We start from the raw sequence: 19,864 nt of genomic DNA, 5'->3' as shown, positions 1-19,864 counted from the left end.
GGAGTTTTATCCTCTTGTGAAAAAGAACCCCTGGGCTGCCCAGGTGACGCTAATGGTAAAGAATCCTCCTACCCATGCAGGAGATGCAGGAGACGTGGGTTACATCGCTGGGTTGGGAAGATCCCCTGAAGTAGGAATGGAAACCCACTCCAGTATCCTTGCCTGGAGAATCCCATGGACAGAGGAGCCTGGCGGGCTACACTCCATGGGGTCGCAAGGGTCAGACACGACTTAGCAACTCAACACCACCACCAAGGGCTAGTCAAGACATTCAGGCAAGGCTTTACTGGGGCTCCAATGGCTACAGGAGGGAGCAAAAACAAGTAACAGTTTCACCTTCTCACTCCCCGAGGTGGGGATGAGCTGGTTGCTTATGTGGGATGAGGGTGGAGGTCCGTCCAGGGGTCAGGCTGGAGGGGGCTTAGGCGGCCTGCCGCCCCTGTGGGGGTGTCCAGGGTAGGGGGCACGCGCAGTACCCTGTTCTTGCTCCTGACACCTTTGTATCTTCTTGTCGGTAATTTGCTCCAACTGTGCGTGCGTGCAGTTGTTTGTAGAGCCTTATAGTGTCTTTGGATTTTGTTGCTCAAGGAGACGTTTGTCCAGGTGCAAGCACTGCGGGAAAGAGTCCCGCGTCCCAGGCCCCAGCCTCAGTGCCACAAAAGACGGTCCTGTGGGCTCAACAGTGCCTGGACTGGGTCAGCGGTCCTCAGATCACATGCTTGGGGGACAGAGCAAGGTCCAGTTGCTATAGAAGTCTCTTAATGATTCTGTACTTTTAGCTAAGGCAGGGTTGCAAGCACAAGCTCTTAGGTTTATAAGCAGAATTGAAAATTATACCTAAAACTCCTTTTAATATTGCTGAACCACAGGAGTCTGCTTTAGTACCTTACTAAGTGCAGTGAACGGAGTTTCCCTTCCCTTAATTTTTTCTCCTCTTTGTATATTCTCGAGCATTGACGCCACTGCCACGGCCTCAGAATCTCTCTGAGACCAGAGGTGTGAACAGTGGAGGAGGCAGAAGGGAGTCTGTTGTGACCTGGGCGGAACCCTGTACACAGCTCACTTCTAAGTGAATTTGTGCAGAACAGTGAGCTTGGAGGGGAGGGGGTACTGGGGGGTGGTAGCTGCCTTTTCATAGAAACCAGGATAGAATTAGACAAAACTGCTACCAACAACCACTTCAGGGTTCTGGAAACTGACCTGAGTCAGGCAACAAATTGAGAAGCATTTATTCCTTCTTTAAATTTTTAAAAAAATATTTATTTTCTCATTTTTATTTTGGCTGCGCTGGGTCTTCATTGCTCTGCAGCATGTGGGGTTTTAGTTTGCCAACCCGGGATCAAGCCCACATCCCTTGCATTGGAAGACGGGTTCTTAACCACTGGATCACAGGGAAGTCCCAAGAAGCAAATTACGCTTGAAAACCTGCTCTTTGGGTCAGACCAGCAGGAATGGTCTCAGGCCTGGAGATGCACCTTGCCCCGTGCATCCCTGAGGGGATCAGCAGCTTTGCCGCCATCGGTTCTCGTGGCAGGCAGAAATCCAGGGCTTTTTCAGCCGAAGGCAGTGAACCCCATAGGCAGGGAATGGGGAAGCCTGCAGTTTTGCTGGTCTGAGCTCGAGGTCCCAGTTGGGATGAGCAGCAGACACCTCAGAATGTAATGGGGGCCTCGTGGGGACCAGAGCGCCCCAGGAGGGCTGGCTTAACCAACTGGGGTCAGGGATGTGCCCATGTGCACTTGATGCAGACCCGGGGGACTTGGGGTGCGGGCCAGGGGGACTCGCAGGGTGATGGGCGCGTCCTAAGACTGATCCTGGCGTTGGCTGCACAGACTGAACACTTGTCCCTGAAGACTGAGTAAAATAATTTAGAGAACACTGCCTTATACACACGTTTTTCTCTATAACATCAAAGTGAAATAGATGAGACCCTGAATCAGGAACCATGGCTGCATGTCAGAACCACGCACAGTGCTTCTGAAAAGGGAGCTGCTCCCCGCCCCTCACCCGCTTCTACTTAATTGTTTCCTAGGGGAAGGCCTAAGTCACAGGCGGTTTAGAAGCCCTCCAGCTGAGTCCCACCTGCAAGCACATCTGAAAACCATCGCACCTGGTGGGGGTGCGGTCCCTGGCGGACCCTAGAAGCTGGGGGAGTCAGACGGGCGCTGAGCGACGGAGGAGGAGGGGAGACGGGCATCTGAAGGCAGATGGGGAGACAAAGGGGAGAAAGTGCCGGGCGGGGTGAGGGGGGGGCAGCTGCAGGCTGCCACGGAGCAGGGAGGGTCAGGGAGGGGGAGAGTGGGGGTGGGGGCGGGGGACAAGGACTCTGTCCACATGGCAGCCCAATGTAACCTTTTGGAGAGGAGGTGACCGGGTTTAAGGTGAGGCAGGATAGGCTGGGTTAAAGATGGAGATGGGTTCAGGGTTAGGAAGGGTTGCAGCCGACCTCGTCCATCAGACATACGGGAGCCAGGCAGCGAGGGTGCGGGTTCCCGGCTGGGGCTGTGAGCAGGGAACCCGCGTGTTGGCATCTGGGCTGGGGTGGGTCTCCTGTTCACAGTTTAGAAGGTGAGGGCTGAGTAGGCAAACATGAATTTGTAAAGTGAAAGGGGGAAGGGACCCGGGTTCCGCAGTTAACGGGGGCGGCAGAAGTAAAAACCCAATAACTTTCAACTCAGGACAGTGAAACCCAGAGAGGCCACATGTGGTCCCACTCCACCTTGCCCAGGGGGTGAGCGCTCCTCTTAAGGGTGACGTACCCACGCCCAGAGTTAAGCTAGGTCATCGTCTGTGGTCTGGCGGCTGGAAGAGAGGGAATGGCGGCCTGAGGACAGGAGCTCACCAGGCACAGGTCTCATCTGGGAAGGGTCCGCATTGAGGTTGGGGATGTGCAGGGCACCTCCCAGGCCCAATGTGGCAGCTGGGAACCAGCATGAGGCCTGCGTCCCACACGACCCTCATAGAGTTCCCGCCTCTTAAGCTCTCCATGTCCTTAAGGATCAGAAGGGACAGAACGTGGGGTGGGAGAGGAGAGAGCAGGGAGGAGGCGTTCAACATGGGTGCTGGGGAGGGTTTGCTGTGCTGTGTTCCCCCTGACATGGGCTCTCGTGTGCCCACCCCAGCCCACTCCCAGAGTGCTGGTGAAGGAAGACCTTTGAGAAGAGTACAGCATTGGGCAGGAGTCTGTGTGCTGAACTAGGGCTGGGCCTCGGGCCCTGGTGGTCAGCAGTGAGTTGAAGATGTTTCCTTTGGACCTCTTAGCCCAGCTCCTAATTACAGGATGTGTTCTCAGTCACCATTCCACATTTTAGGGGCTTTAACTCATTCATTACGTATAGTAACTCACTTAATGAGTTAAAATAATAGCCCCATGCCAGCTATTATGTTAAATGCTTATGCAATTATGTTAAATGCAAATGGGTGGTAAAATAAAGACATTGTGATATATATGGGTTTTCAGAAAATAAAGTAGCAGGAAATTATTTTACTAAACATCCTAATGCGTAACATACTCTTACCAGTCAGCAAAATTAATGCTATTCATGATTTACTGCTGTGTCTGAGAGGTTTATCTGGTGCAAAGGCGACGGGGGGTTATTACTCCTGACACCTAAGGAGTCTGGGCTGTGTGCGGGGACCCCGGGGGTGAGAGGCGGCTCCTACCCTCGAGGGACCGTGGACACTGAAGGGACAGAGTCGGGAGGTAGCCGGGCTGACTGTGCTTCCCAAGGCAGCACTGTGGCTGGGAGATGCCGGGGCCCCACCTGTCTGGACTGAGGGTCCCCAGGGCATCTCTCTCCAAGACTGTCACCGGGGCTTTGACGCTGGAGTTGGCGGAACCTCAGGTTGACCTGCTTCCAAAGCGGGTTTCTTATCTTTTTTGTCAGCGTCATTGCTCGTTACATTTTCCTTCAGAGATTTTATAAGAAACATTAGATTACTTTAAAAAAAAAAATCCATTTCTTGCACTCGTCAGAGGTCCTCAGCTAGGCAGTGGCGACGTGTGACCCCAGCCCTCCATCGTACCTCTCCGCTCCTCTCCCGAATCCTTACCCAACCCTGACTCCCTCCAGCGTTTTATCCATGAGAAGGGACGTGGCACCAATCTGACGGGTCTGACCCGACAGTGTCTGCATGGGCTCCAGGCAGGAGATGCAGGCATGACACACAGGGTCTGCCACGCAGACACCCAGCCTGGGCTCGGGATCCCCTCCTCCTCACAGGGGTAACTTCCCCAAAGTGGAGACGTTCCTTTTACCTGCTGCAAAACTGCTCCTCGACTCCAGATAAAGTGAAAACCGTTTTGCAAAGAGCTGCAGGCTAATGACCTGCAGCCCACGGTCAGATCAGCCGGGATCTCCGCAGAGCTCAACACCCCCAGAGTCCTGGAGGCCCATCTCACCATCCCCAGGGCCACAGACACCCCCAGGGCTCACCGACTCAGGCAGGAGGAGATCAACTCAGCCCGTCCTCCGAGTGAGCAGAGGCAGAGAACTCATCACAGCCACCCCAACAGCCCCCAGTCTGCAGGGCCCGGACAGACGGGGTGGGGGGCGGCCAGCCAGTGTGGAATCAACCCGCTGAGGGTTAACCCGGCAAGGCTAGTGACAGCAAAGCAGCTCAGCCCCAGCAGCTGAGAACATTCCACTTGTGAGCTCACAGCCCCAGACTGGAAGGGGTAGAAAACCAGATTCTACCCTCCCCGCCTCAGTCCTCTCAAACCTCCGCTGTTCCTGACCTCACCCAGGGTGCGGCCATAGGGCCGGGGATGACCCCACTCAAGCACAGAGCCCCAGGATCCCATCTGAGGGTTGGGGGTAGAGGGGTGTTAGCCACTCTTACCATCTTCTCTCCCTTCATTGACTTTGTCACTTTGTAGCTAAGACAGATGATAAAGCACATCAGCAGGCTCGCGGCCATCAGGAGGCCGCCCGCAACGGTGATCATAATCTTGAAGTCAAGCCTCTCAAGTATCATCTTGTGGCCAAGCGCACACCTGGGCAGAAAAGTGCCGGGAAGCATGTGCCCCACCCTGGGAAGCACATGAATGTCCCCTGACCCCGGGGAAGCATGTGAATGTCCCCCCACCCCAGGGAGCAGTGAATGTCCGTCCCCCGACCCCGGGAAGCAGTGAATGTCCCCCCACCTTGCCTCCCCCCACCCCCAGCCACTTAGCAATCAACCTCCATGGGCTTCCTTCAGTGGAGGGAGAGTTATCCCAAGCCACAGAGCCTTCTGCGTGTAAAACGTGGGTGGATCTCCCTAAGCTGGTCCAGGGTGGGTGGAGGGTTTACTCCAGAAAGAAGGAAGGACCCACATGGGAAGAGTCTCTTTCTCTTTCACGGGCAGTAACGTGCAGCTGCACATGACGAACAGGCCTATACTTGGGCCCATGGCTTTGCTCCCAAACCCCACGTGCATCCTAAGGCACTTCAGTCGTGCCCAGCCCTCTGCGACCCTATGGACTGTAGGCTCCTCTGTCCATGGGATTCTCCAGGCATGAATACTGGAGTGGTTTGCCATTCCCTTCTCCGGGGGATCTTTTCAACCAAGTGATTGAACCTGAGTCTCTTAAGTCTCCTGCATTGGCAGGCAGGTTCTTTACCTAGGAAGCCCCTGAAATACATTGAACTTTCAGAATCAGGCTTACAAATCTCCTGTGGGAATAGCTAAGCGAATGTCTTTTTTTTCCCCCAAAAAATGTTATGTGTACACTGCTGAGAATACGCGAACCCATTTTGTAAATGATAACGTATCTTAGGGGAAAAAAATGTCAATTTTTCCCACTGACAAATGGGTCATGCCACCTCAGTATTTAAGGAGATTCTAGAAACTCCCTTCCAGACCCTTCTGCAGGCTCAGAGGTGGAGAGTGTCCTGAACAGAGGAGCCAGCCTCTCCAGGAACCAGGAACCACCATCCCTTGTTCTGTCTAAATTTATTGTCGACCACACGCCTTGCTTGGCTATCTTTCCTCTGAAATCCAACCGAGTTCCTCAAAATCCAGTTTACCTGGAACGAGCAATTTAATCAAACACTCTGAGCCTTGAGAAGCGGGTCCCTTCAAAGGCTTGGTAATCCCTGGAGAGAAGAGAAGTGAATCCCGGAGAAAAGCCAACGATTCGAATGGTAGCAACACCTCCCTGAGTCCAGGCGTCCTGAGCTGCGTGAAGCCAAATAAAAGCAAAATGAATCGTGGGGAACAAGACGCTTCAGTAATGAATCTCCCCACCCCCACTCCGATGATTCTTGGAGGGATCTTACTGTCACCATGAGGACTACCTGGCTTCCAGACGTGCCGTCTTGTGCCAGAGCTCAAGGGAGGGACGGGTATGTTCTGGGGCTTGGAGACCCATCGGGCTGTGTGACATCAGCCCTCAGAACACCAGCTTCTGGCCACAGAGTTCTCAGTTCTGTCCGGGTTCAGGTTTATTTTCGCCTCCCAGGAAATGCAGAATGTCTGGAAAACAATTTTCGTCATTTTGATCGAAGTCCAGAAGCTTTGCACGTTCTTGTTTCCCCTAGAGAAAACGTTTAGGATTTGTCTTCTAATCAAGACATAGTTTGAGATTTCAATAAAAAACTGGAAGAAAGCCTACCACGTACGGACGTGAACAGTGTCCTCAGACCCGAAGAGTTCTGGCCACACGGTGGACACGTTGGGTAGCCACTCAGATCTGTGTCACGGACATATATTGATCTAGTTAAATCAGTTGATAAATGTAACTGACATAGATACTTGACATATGTAACTATATACATAGTTTTATAAATGGCTATACACGACTGAGCGACTTCACTTTCACTTTTCACTTTCATGCATTGGAGAAGGAAATGGCAACCCACTCCAGTGTTGTTGCCTGGAGAGTCCCAGGGATGGTGGAGCCTGGTGGGCTGCCGTCTATGGGGTCGCACAGTCAGACACGACTGAAGCGACTTAGCAGCAGCAGCAGCATATATAAATAAAACATAATTGACACACACGTCAGAGTTTTATGTATGGTTATTTATGTTGTACAGAAAGCATACAACAGACAGTATAGTTAAGAACTGTGTGCTGACATTAACAAAGTGCTGTGCGGTGAGAAGACACTAGAGTTTGGTTTTGTTCCTGATCGTATTTCTCTGATCACAAGGTACAGAGAGCCTACCAAGCCAGTCCCACTATAAGAGAGGGTTCATTTAGCTACGGGAGGCATCTCGCAGAAGCCCAGGGGACAGGAAGGGAGTGGGGTGGGCCTCCCAGGCACAGCTCCAAGGCTCCCTGGGCGTCTGTCTCTGTGTGAACATCGCTTGTCCTAGTCACGTGGGAAGTATGTGAATACAAGATGCCTGCGTGCACGACAGTTTATGTAGCTTCACTCCACCTTTCATCTTGCTACTTTTTGTTTTACAGAAAGTTTTTAGCTTCCAGGCAAAAGCTAATTTCGAATTTAATAAAGAACGAGGCCACAGTTGAACATGTAAATGCGATGATGATAAAGGGTTTGAATTATGGTGCCGGGGAAGACTCTTGACAGTCCTTTGGACTGCAAGGAGATCCAACCAGTCGATCCTAAAATAAATCAACCCTGAATATTCATTGGAAGGACTGATGCTGAAGCTCCCATACTTTGGCCACCTGATGGGAAGAGCCGACTCACAGGAGAAGTCTCTGATGCTGGGAAAGATTGAGGGCAAGAGGAGGAGGGGCGACAGAGGATGAGATGGTTGGATGGCATCACTGACGCAATGGACCTGAGTCTGAGGAAGCTCTGGGAGATGGTGTGGCGTGCTGCAGTCCATAGGGTTGCAAAGAGTCAGAGATGATTTAGCAACCGAGCGGCAGCCATAGTTAACACTAAGTTTTAAGGCACAGTAATAGTAGGTCAGATGCTTTTCTTTTTCTTCACTTAGTGTGTAAGGGGAGGTGGGAGGGGGCTGGCTGAGGTTGCGGACTCAGGAATCAGAAGGAAGGCCTCAGGGTTGGGTGGGAACGAGGCCTGGCTGCCAGACAGCTGAGCCCTGGGAGGGACGCTAAGGCCCTCATCCCAGGTGAGGCGGGTTGGAAATGCAGGTCAGCTGGGGCCTGTGGAACTCCAGGGTCGGAGGGGTGGGCTTCATGGAGCAGGATCTGCTGCAGCTGCCAAGCAGGGAGGAGCAGTGTTTTTTTGTGGGGAGGCAGAAGGGAGGGAGGGGGGGCCTGCAATGACGTAGAAAAGGCAGCGGGGGCCTTCCTAAGCCTTGGTGCTCAGGGCAGAGGCAGGCTCCCTGTGCAAACCAAGTGCCCAAAGTCTAATTGCCACCACGATTTTGTGGGCACCGCTTTTCCTACCCTGGACACCCAGAAATAAGTCGTGGGCCAAGTCTTGTTCCGAAGCCTAGTAATAGAACCACATTGCTTTATTTTGCAGTAACTTTATTTACTTATCGGGTATGCTGGTCTCTGTTGCTGTGTGGACTTTTCTCTGGCTGCAGGAAGCAGGGCCTGCTGCCTAGATGTGGTGTGCAGGCTTCTCACTGCAGTGGCTTCTCTTGTGGAGCACCGGCTCTAGGGCACTGGGGCTCAGTAGTTGAGGCTGCTGGACTCTAGAGCACAGGCTCAGTAGTTGTGGCCCGCGGGCTGACTTGCTCCATGGCACGTGGGATCGTCTCAGATCAGGGATCGAACTCATGTCTCCTTCATTGGCAGATGGGTTCTTTACCACTGAGCCACCAGGGAAGCCCCTATATGTATATTTAATATATTAATATTTATATACAATATATTGATATGTATTAATAATATATGTTATATATTATATATATTATAATGTTATATTAAATTATATTAAATTCTATATTATATAGATAATATATAATATATATAAATATGTTTTATATAAATATATAATACATATATTTATATAAGGTTTGTATATATTTGTATATAATATAAATATATTTATATACTATATAAATTTATATAATAAATTATATATTATATAAACTTAAATATATAAATATTTATTATATAATTTATTATATAATACATTATATTGTTTAATATTAAATATTAATTATATGATATATAATATTTAATGTTACATATATATAATTAACAATATAAAATACATAATATATAAACATTAATGTTTAATATCTATTTTAATGTTTATTTACCCACTCCATCAGGTCTCAGCTGCAGCTCCAGGGCCTCTCACTGTGGCGCACAGGCCCTCTAGTTGCCGTGTGTGAGCTTAGTTTCTCCCCAGCACGTGGGATCTTAGGTCCCTGACCAGGAATTCCCAACCTCGACCCCTGCCTTGCAAGGTGGATTCTTAACCCCTGGCCCACCAGGGAAGTCCCAGAATGACGTTGCTTTAAAGTGCTCAATAGAGTTTAGAGGCAGGAGTCAAAACTGAAAGAACTTTGCATGCAACTGTTGGCCCAAAGAGCCATATGTATAAATCTGGTCTTCCTTTTCCTTCACAACACACAGAGGAAGTACTTTAGTTCCGTGACATAAAGAAATGGTCTCAGGGTGGACTTTTATGGTTTGGATCTTTCGAAGTTGGGAGCAAATCTTTGGGCTCCTTACGAAGTCCAGGATTTATATTGGCAACACTCAAAGAACCTCAAATATAGAATTAGGCCATCATGGGGGATTTCTATAGTACAGCTGAATTTCACTCTTGGAGCTTTGGAAACGTCTTAAATTTAACTTGTTGTGAATACTCTAAATTCAAAAGTCATCCCAGTTGGAGTGAATTACACCTTTAGCCAGATGTGTGTCACACTCTTCTCATGGTAAACTGTTCCAGATACATTGCGTATTTTGTTGCTGAGGGATGTAACTGCTTTTGATGTTTTGTGAGTTGTGAACTCAAAAGTGTTAGTCTCTCAGTCGTGTTTGACTCTTTGTGATCCCATAGATTGTAGCTTGCTAGGCTCCTCTGTCCAAGGGATTCTCCAGGTAAGAAAATTGGAGTGAGTAGCCATTCCCTTCTCCAGGGGATCTTCCCGATCCAAGAACTGAACTCTGGTCTCCCACATTGCAGGCAGATTCTTTATCACCTGAGCCACTAGGAAAGCCCCCAAATTCAAGTGGATTTATTCTATTGATGGTGACATTATACCAAATATTCAGGATGAGGAACTAATAAGGACAGCTTAAAACAATCCTGTGCTGTTTCAGAGCATGTTAGCATTTGGATCTTGAAATGAAGCAAAATTACAAAATATTAATTCATAGGACCGTCACTTGGGTGGAATTCCAGTGTCCCAGTCCAGATGCCTTGTTCAACCTAGGCTGTCTGAATCAGGGTGAATTGCCTCAACTCTATTCCAGTTTCCTCATTTGTAAAAATGGGGCTAGTGGTGGATCCAGGTGATTCTAAAACTCTGGATTAAAGAAGAATCCAATCATAAGCATGATTTTTTTTTTCTTTAAAAAGAGAGGTTATATTGATCAGGATAGGAAAATGATTTGTGACAACCCATGGGCTCCTAACATACAAAAGAAAAATCTTTAGACTACAAAGGAAGGAGAAGAAAAGTAAGATGCTTATGTGAAAAAGACTGCATGCTTTTTGTTGTTTTTGCTTTTGATGAGCCCTCATGGGCTTGGAGCCAATCACACTCGAACTGCAGCGAGGACATACAATAGAATTGATTCCTGGGGTCAAATCTAGAGGTGATTCAAGACCTGTGGGACCATTCACGTGAGCAGAGGCTTCACTCAGCCAGGTGCTGCAAGTCCTGCTTTCTCTTGGAATCATGGCAGAGCATCATGGTTGACTGGGAGCCATACTGAAAGCTGTCTCTGTTGTTTTCCTGTCACTTAACAGTAATAAACCACATTAAAACCTGTTTGGCTCTCAGAAAACCAACACTGGAGATACGACAGTGATGAGGATCAGGCCCACTCAGAAGATGAACGAGGGAGAAGCTACTCCGTTACTGATTTCAGAAGGATTCCCTCACATCCCAAATCCCTGGACATTGCCTTTTATGACCAAAGAAAGCAGTTCATTTACCTCTTCAAAGGGTTCTTCATAATCGACTTTCCAGTCTGGTGTTTTCTGTTGCCCTTGAGTGGAATTTGTCAGATGACCAATTTCTCAATTAGAAGCTGTCCTCAATTACTGTAGATCTATATATATGGCCAGCTTCCCAGGTGGCGCAGTGGTAAAGAATCTGCCTGCCATGAAGGAGACATTAGAGACATGGGTTTGATCCTTGGGTCAGGAAGATTCCCTGCAGGAGGAAATGGCAACCCACTCCAGTGTTCTTTGCCTGGGAAATCCCATGGACAGAGGAGCTGGCGGGCTCCAGTCCATGGGGTCACAAAGAGTCGGACACGACTTGGTGACTGAGCACATTTATATATACAGCCATGGCAGATGATCCCATCATATGGAAAACTGTTAACAACTTCAAGCCCCCAAATTTGGTGCAGCCCCAGGTTTGCTTACTCACTACTATAAATTAACCTAAAATCCAATGACTTCCAGAAAAGTCAGCCTTAACTTTCTTTGCAGGTGTTTGCATTGATGTGAATAGAAATCGTGTCCCTGATCCTTATCCAGTGAAGATTACTGAGGTTTTCCCCAGGAATAGAGCCACAAAACCATGCTATTCATCTAGATTCAGTGGACTACTCCTGCAAGACTCACCGGTCTTCTTCCTCGAAAGCAACACTTACTGAAAAGTTGAGGACAGACAACAGATTCCTGACTCCCTTCAGATGGCTTACTTCTGTCTCAGAGCAGTGGCTTGACGTTTGTGACGTCGACCCCTCCAACCTGAACTCGTAAGGGGAAAAACAGGCAAATGGAGAGACAGAGAGTTTCTAGGAGAGTAAGTCTGATTTATTTTACAAAGAAAACAAACCAGATTTTTACTAACCGAAACAAATATGGCTCCTTAAAACTCAATGGGAAAAGCATTACGTGAGCTGTTAAATTACTTGATTGGAAAATCCAATTTCTCAGGTAGAAAACATAATTCAACAAGTCATTTTACTAAAGGTTAAAGAAAAGCATGCTGAGGAATCCGTCTGCCTTCCACTTTGTCTAGGGCTCTGTAGCCACATTCCCAACACTCTCCATCTTGTCCCTCCACCCACACTGGCCCTGATCTCATGGGGAGATAGAAGGCAGCCATGGCCATGGGTCCAATCATGGGAGATGCCACTCACGCCCTGAAACCCAAGGACACGGAAATGATTCTGTGTGCGTGGGTATGCTCGTCACTCAGTTGTGTCCAACTCTTTGTGACTTGATGGACTACAGCCCGCCAGCCCTCCTCTGTCCATGGGACTTCCCAGGCAATACTGGAGTGGGTAGCCATTCTCTTCCCCAGGAGATCTTCTTGACCCAAGGATTGAACCTAAGTCTCCTGCACTGCAGGTATGTTCTTTACCACCGTGCCACCTGGGAACTCATTAACCCCCAAATTAGGTATAATCAATGGATGTGTCCAGGGTTAATTAACAGAGTCTTATTCCATGTGTGTGCTTATCACCAGGGGAGACAAGAGTGACAGCTGTCCTGATACGAGACGTTGTAGATTTTGTACAACTGCTTTACAATTTAGGCCAAATTTTCAATGCTTCAATAATTCATTTTTGAAAAACTGAACTAAGTAACTACAAGGGAGCTTCCCTGGTAACCCAGGGGCTAAGAATCTGCCTGCCCATGCAGGAGACATGGGTTCAATCCCTGCTGGGAATTTTCCACATGCCTCGGGCCAACTAAGCCCCTATGAAGCCTGTGCTCTAGAGCCCAGGAGCCCTAGAGCCTGTGCTCTGCAACAAGAGAAGCCACTGCAACGAGAAGCCCGAGTACAGAAACTAGAGAAAATGCTCTGCAGCAACGAAGGCCCAGCACGGCCCAAAATAAATACAACTGCAATAATTACAAGGAAGTGGAAAAACAGCAAGTGATAATTCTACCAAGTTATGACAGATGTCAACTCACCAGTGAAAACACCTGCAAGTCTCAGTGTATGAAAAAAGTCTGTAAAAATTCAGCTTGAAAGTCACTCAGTCGTTTCTGACTGCAACCCCATGGCCTTTACAGTCCATGGAATCCTCCAGGCCAGAATACTGGAGTGGGTAGCCTTTGCCTTCTCCAGGGGATCTTCCCAACCCAGGGATTGAACCCAGGTCTCCTACATTGCAGGCAGGTTCTTCTACCAGCTGAGCCACAGAGGAAGCCCAAGAATCCTGGAGTGGGTAGCCTATCCCTTCTCCAGTGGATCTTCCTGACCCAGGAATCAATCCAGGGTCTCCTGCACTGAAGGCGGATTCTTTACCAACTGAGCTATCAGGAAGGCCTAAACACAAGTTTATTCCAGACAATTTTCTAGCCCAGTTGGGATTTCTTCAGAGGGGTGTGGCTGGTGAGCGGAGGGGCAGCATGGTGAGACTCACTCGCAGATGCTGCTCAGGGTGGTGGGGGAGGGGTTGTTGGCAGCAGCACTTCCTCCTGCCCTCGGGCCAGGCCAGTAGAGGCGGCTGGGCAAGCTCTCGGCATCATGCACATAAATGCAGACTGTCAGCCCCACGGGAAGGAGTACATGCCTGACTTCTGCATCACGTCCTCTCTCGAAGCCGAGGTCAGTTAACCATGACGAGGACAGCCTTGCATACTCCAGGCAGTGGAAAAAACAGTGTGTTGTAAGCAACTGGACAAGAGCTACGTAGCAGCAAGTAATGAGTATAATATTCTAGTGAGAATTCAGGGGGTCGCAGAAATTTTACTTATTATTAATGTTTTAATCGTCACTTTGTAAAATGTATTAAGTAAACCAGTTCAAATCAAAACTCAGTGTGAAGAATGTGAAATGGAAAACTGCAAAGACATTTTAAATAAATAATTTATTTATTCAAAATAGTTTTCTTAACCTTATTCACAGTTTCAAGTTTAAAATGAAAAACAAAAAGGGGGGTGGGGGAAGGGGGGAGGTGCCTATCCTTGATCAACTGTCACACAAAGTCAAAGAGAAGCAGATCTGTTCAGAACATGCACTAAAGACAGACTCGCACAATGGCTGGTCTTGGAAAAACCCTGTACTTTAGCTTGAAAAGGATAGGCTTTTCTGTGCGACTGAGAAGGAAACACTGTGGATGCACCAGAAGTTTCTTTAACCCACCTGAACCACTGCAATCATTTGGATAGAAGTTCCCTTCACCAAAGCAACATTTCTCCAAGATAACTATCTCTTAAACCCACGTAGCTTAACATACTTCAAAAATATTTAAAAGTGTTAACTGCCTCACAGCAAGTCTATTAATACTGAGGTACCACGTACTTCTCAAAGAAACGAACGCAGGAGCTCGAAGTCTGACTGTGATGTTGGTGCCTCCGACGAAGAAGCCAGAGAACTCTGCACATGGTTGTTTGTCATGGGAAATGAGAACTCTGTGTTTCCACCGCTGTGCCTGTTTGAAGTGGGTCTTTTCCCTCATATTTAATGACACGGAGCACCGAATGGAAACGCTAGGACCCGAGTGCAGAAGGCACTGACAGCATCTCTGTGGATGCGGCCCCAGGCAGGAGTCACTGGACGACGGCGCTGCTGCCTCCGCCGCGAGCCAGCTGGTCCAGCAGATGGATGAGGAGGTCGACTCTTTCCAAGAGAGAGGCGTTTTTGTTCGCAGTGGCTCTCAGGAGCTGGGAGTAAACCTGCTTGTTGGTTTTAAGGACTATGTCTTCATCAAGGATACTACTGGGTAAAAAAAAAAGAGCAAGAGATGAAGAAAACAGTGATGCCCACCAAGAACAGTAAAAGACCCCAAAAGTAAACACCGACGCCCTGTCGTCACTTTTCATGGAAGCAGGGGTCCTATTAATGCCAACTTCATACCTGCTTTCCCAAATCGACTGTTCATGGGCCTGTTTTTAAACACTTATTTCAAAACATCAATTAAAGCCAATGATTATTCTTTTCATAAACAGTCAAGTGTCTATCATGTACCAGAAACTGCTCCTGGTCATGAACAAAACAGACCCGGATTCCCAGCCTTCACGGAATCCACACTCTCCTGAGGGAAAGCTGGGCTGCCATACGAGTATCTGGGTAAGGTGTGGGGAAAGAAACTTCCACGAGTCATTTACTTTACCTTGTTTTCTTCTTAGTTGAAGATAGCAGCTTGATGGACTGAAGGAGAAGGAATGACAAGCGAGATTCAAATATACTGAGCAGTTTTGTCACTTCTTCTCGATTAAGACTAGGTGAAGAATCAGCGGCTGGAGGGGTCTCTTCACTCTTAGGCTAAAGACAACAAAAAGTGATTTCAGCTCAGTCACCCCACAGTTACTGCTTCATACTGAAGTGGTGGAGCCAGTCTGAATAATCCAGCAAAAGTTTTAACCAAAAACAAAGAGCAAATCGAGAGGATTTTTGTCCAGGGACAGCCCTGTTGGCCGCCTTGTCTCGGTCTTCTCTGCCTCCCTCCCATGAGAACATTCAGACAGACCAAACCACGTGAAAAAACTGTCTCAAGCCTAAACGGCACTTATGTAGAAGAAACTAAGCCTGAACGAAGCCCTCCGGACTTCCCAACACCACATGCTCAAGGAACAGATGGAAACCGGCCCTGTGTGGTTTGAGAACCAGAACCTGGAAGTTCGCAGGATGGAGGCGCCATGGGAACTCAGGGAAGCTTTCAGCCACAGAGAAGGCAGCATGAACACACGGATGCCGGGAAAACTGAAAGGCCACCCCAGGGAGCCGGCGTAAGCCCACTCACCGTTCAGCTGCAGGCAGTTTAGTGGAAATCGATACAGACCTTTTATTCCTCCTTATTCCCAGGGTCTTATTATTAACCAAGGTCTATATGGTTATTTAAAGAAACAATTTTAAAATATAACATACACTTGGAAGTTAAAGAAATGCTTAATAATTCCACCAAAAAAATAAATCACTGTTAATGTGTTTTTATGCAAGTGTTAGTTGCTCCACTGTGTCCAACTCTGTGTGACCCCATGGACTGTATCCTGCCAGGCTCCTCTGTCCATGGAATTCCCCAGGCAAGAATACTGGAGTGGGTTGCCATTCCCTTTTCCAGGGGATCTTCCCAACCCAGAGATCAAACCCAGGTCTCCTGCATTGCAGGTGGATTCTTTACCATCTGAGCCACCAGGGAAGTCCCACGCAAAGCATATGTATTTATGTATTTGTATACATGTGGAAAATTTTGAAAGAGATGGGAATGCCAGACCACCTGACCTGCCTCTTGAGAAACCTGTATGCAGGTCAGGAAGCAACAGTTAGAAGTGGACATGGAACAACAGACTGGTTCCAAATAGGAAAAGAAGTATGTCAAGGCTGTATATTGTCACACTGTTTATTTGACTTATATGCAGAGTACATCATGAGAAGTGCTGGGCTGGAGGAAGCACAGGCTGGAATCAAGATTGCTGGGAGAAATATTAATGACCTCAGATATACAGATGACACCACCCTTATGGCAGAAAGTGAAGAACTGAGGAGTCTCTTGATGGAAGTGAGACAGGAGAGTGGAAAAGTTGGCTTGAAGCTCAACATTCAGAAAGCTGGGATCATGGCATCTAATCCCATTGCTTCGTGGCAGGTGGATGGGGAAACAGTGGACAGAGTGGCTGTTTTTCTGGGCTCCAGGGTCACTGCGGATGGTGATTGCAGCCATGAAATTAGGACACGCTTGCTCCTTGGAAGGAAAGTTGTGGCCAACCTATAGAGCATATTGAAAAGCAGAGACAGTGCTTTGCCGGCAGGGGTCCATCTAGTCAGGGCTATGGTTTTTCCAGTGGTCGTGTGTGGATGTGAGAGTTGGACTGTAGAGAGGGCTGAGCGCAGAAGGGTTGATGCTTTTGAGCTGTGGAGTTGGAGAGGACTCTTGGGGGTCCCTTAGACTGCAGGGAGATCCAACCGGTCCATCCTACAGGAGATCGGTCCTGGGTGTTCACTGGAGGGACTGTTGTTGGGGCTGAAGCTCCAGTGCTTTGGCCACCTGGTGCGAAGAGCTGGCTCATTTGGGGAGACCCTGATGCTGGGAGGGATTGAGGGCAGGAGGAGAGGGGGATGACAGGGGATGGGATGGTTGGATGGCATCACCCACTCGCTGGACATGGGTTTGGGTGGACTCCGGGAGTTGGTGATGGACAGGAAGGCCTGGCGTGCTGCAGTTCATGGGGTCGCAAAGAGTTGGACACGACTAAGCGACTGAACTGATACATATACACTATACACACACATGCACGCATATGCCCACTGTACATACTCACCATGTAGCATTTACTTTAAGACACATAAAAAACTGATAAACCTTTTTTTCCATTTACCTGTTCAAATTCCTCCACAAGCTCCTTTCTGATAAGCTGGAACGCATGCTTAGTTCTCACCATTATATCAAGGGCCCCAGACAGCGTTTTTAATTTCCCAACATTGCTATTCTGACCTAGAGTGGCAAACACAAAATGATCGTTCCTTTAAACATAGAGAAACTCATCCAATGTGTTAATGAAAATTCTGATTTTCAAACACTGTGAAGGTAGTAGCTCATGAAAATGCCAAGAAATCTTCTAAATCCAACTTCTGTTTAGTAATTATCCCTAGAGAAAAACAGTAGAACTAGAGAAAGCAATAAACAATCATTGTTTTCTTGCCTCACTATCTGGCTTCATACTCAAGAGTAGTAAACATTTTTTTAAAAAGGAATTAACCATACTTATCATCATAGCAAATTTGTTCCTAGTATCTACTTTTTTAAAAAAATAAAAATGAATCCTGCTCATTCTAAGGAATTCCAACATGGAAAATTCAAAGATGCAAACTAGAAAAGAAGACTGCCCTAGATCACCCCCAGAAAGAGCTACTTGACATTCAACTATGCGTATGCTGCCAAAAATTTAAAAAGATGCTTTTAGTAAAAGGTATTTCTTCCTTTTTTTTTTTTAAGGTCTTTTTGATGTGGACCGTTTTTAAAGTCTTTATTGAATTCGTTACAATATGGCTTGTTTTACGTTTTGCTTTCTTTGGTGTAAGGCATGTGCAATCTTAACTCCCCGACCAGGGACTGAATCTGCACCTCTACACGGGCATTGGAAGGTGAAGTCTTATCCACTGGACTGCCCGGGAAGTCCCCCTAGTAAAAGGCATTCCTAAAAACTGTTTTGAGTAGGTAATACATTTTCAAAATGTGTAACGTTCAAGTGGGCCGCCCTGCCGGCCACCCTGCCTTCTCCCCAGAAGAGACAGTGCCATCAGTTTCGTGTCCATCCTTCCAGAGACACTGTATAAACAGGTACACATTAAATTCATTTTAATTTTATAGAAGAAAATAACTGAAACCAGTAGAATTGCTGTACTTCAAATAAATGTTTGTTTCTTTACCAGACAAGAGATACTTCTCGCAAGATAATTCTGCAGAAAGGGCACAGCTGAACAAGGTAGAGAAGTGAGTTTAGAAAAAAACACTCGGTGGTGGAGAGCCAGACCACTCCAAGCTGAGGAAAATGACAGAATAAAAGGTTTCCCTTGACCCCTCCCTGCCCTCCCGCCTCAGCTTCACCTTGTCAGGCTCTGTGGTTACCGTGCAGACGGATTCCGTGAGGCCACCACACCTCCACCACCACATATCCACTCCCACCTTGTTCATGATGATTAAAATCTTTGTCTAAAGTAACTTGTCACAATTTTTTTTTTTTTCAAATAAGGAACCCTGGGCTGTATTCCAGTGTTTCTAGTCATTAAACATAATCTAACACATTTATGTTTTAAAAAGCATTTCAAAAAACGTCCCTACCCAAAGACATTAACGATGGGCAAATTCAAAAGAAGACAGCATTACTTACATCGAAGAGTGATCCACAGGTCTGCCTCACTCTAAGACAATCCAACACTAAGCCAATGCATACAAATCTGAGAAATAAAGAAGACTTACTGGTCATCTGAAATTCTGCAAAGGCTACTCTTTCTAACTGTACTCTAAGGAGTTCACACGGAGCGTCTTTCAGAAGCTGAAAAAGCTTTCCAGCTTTGCTGTAATGAAGGTCTGCCAGCACCCGGTGCTGCTTCCTAAGCTGCTCATCACCAACCTAGAACCAAAAATAAAATAAATCCTAAGGCTTGGGCTTCACAGCAACTACGTCACCAAATCTCTGGATAACTACATGCTTTTCAGCGTTTTGTTCAGTCCCAGGGCTCTAGCTCTCAAATCTGCATCTCTGTTTCATCGGTCTTTGTGTCACGTGAGGAGGAAGGCCAGCTCCAACCTTCTGTGTGCAGGTGTCCAGCTGTCCCAGCGCCAGGGAGCTGCCCGGAACCCTCTCATGCTGGCATCTGCCGTGAGGATATTAGGCCATCTGGACAAATGTAAGTTTAGGTTGGGGCCCCCCTGAGGCAAGTGAAAGAGTCTAGGGCCAGCTCAGAGTGGTGAGAAAAACCCTCTCCAGGTTAAGCTGGGCCTCAAAGGACAATATTCTCAGGATAAAGGCAACCCAGAAGCAAACCCACACCCAAGGGACTGCAAGGTAAGCTGCCTTGGTGCTAAGGAAGGGAAAACAAAACAAAACCATTAAAAAACAATCCCTGAGAAACTATATAGGCACAAGACTCCTGGCAGAAGCAAGTCACCCTCTCTGAAGGAAGGCACCTAGACCTCAGGCCTCAGATTATTCTCAGAAATACATGGGTTTGAGCATCAGGATTCATGTACAAGACTGTTCATAGTATTGTTTCTAATTAGCCCCCTGGTGGCTCAGAGGTTAAAGTGTCTGCCTGCGATGCAGGAGACCTGGGTTCAATCCCTGGGTCAGGAAGATCCCCTAATGGCAACCCACTCCAGTACTCTTGCCTGGAGAATCCCATGGACGGAGGAGCCTGGTGGGCTACAGTCCACGGGGTTGCAAAGAGTC

The 19,864-nt window shown here is 47.7% G+C and overlaps 1 protein-coding gene and 2 long non-coding RNA genes across 18 annotated transcripts in view; all 3 read right to left on the bottom strand.

Moving 5' to 3' along the window:
• Positions 1-3,453: 3,453 nt before the first annotated feature.
• Positions 3,454-6,166, bottom strand: LOC147344521 (uncharacterized). The gene is made up of 3 exons (XR_015155542.1): positions 6,012-6,166; positions 4,843-4,996; positions 3,454-3,909 (listed from the first exon to the last, which is right to left on the bottom strand). It is a non-coding gene; the product is annotated as an uncharacterized LOC147344521 (long non-coding RNA).
• Positions 6,167-8,380: 2,214 nt separating this feature from the next.
• On the bottom strand, positions 8,381-11,267 carry LOC147344520 (uncharacterized). The gene is made up of 2 exons (XR_015155544.1): positions 10,997-11,267; positions 8,381-8,705 (listed from the first exon to the last, which is right to left on the bottom strand). It is a non-coding gene; the product is annotated as an uncharacterized LOC147344520 (long non-coding RNA).
• A 2,556-nt stretch (positions 11,268-13,823) lies between these two features.
• Positions 13,824-19,864, bottom strand: part of EDRF1 (erythroid differentiation regulatory factor 1) — a 33,885-nt gene continuing 27,844 nt past the window's right edge. For 5 of the 16 annotated variants that reach the window (XR_015155532.1, XR_015155526.1, XR_015155529.1 and 2 more), the window contains 4 exons: positions 18,892-19,045; positions 17,291-17,406; positions 15,088-15,239; positions 13,824-14,693 (listed from right to left, as the gene is read on the bottom strand). Coding sequence is in view for 4 of the 16 variants with exons in the window: in XM_086378399.1 (XP_086234525.1) it covers positions 14,525-14,693; positions 15,088-15,239; positions 17,291-17,406; positions 18,892-19,045 (591 nt within the window). In the remaining 12 variants the exon portion in view is untranslated. Of the gene's footprint in view, positions 14,694-15,087; positions 15,240-17,290; positions 17,407-18,802; positions 19,046-19,864 lie in introns of all 16 variants that reach the window. The other 11 variants (XR_015155533.1, XR_015155527.1, XR_015155530.1 and 8 more) reach the window with 5 other exon arrangements.

Source organism: Bos grunniens, chromosome 26 (genome assembly GCF_055505025.1).
Source record: "Bos grunniens cultivar Pamir isolate PY7600 chromosome 26, Bosgru_T2T1.0, whole genome shotgun sequence".
In the NCBI taxonomy this organism is placed as follows: Eukaryota; Metazoa; Chordata; class Mammalia; order Artiodactyla; family Bovidae; genus Bos; species Bos grunniens.
The sequence above is the reverse complement of the archived record's forward strand: the minus strand, read 5'-3'. Positions and strand labels throughout refer to the sequence as shown.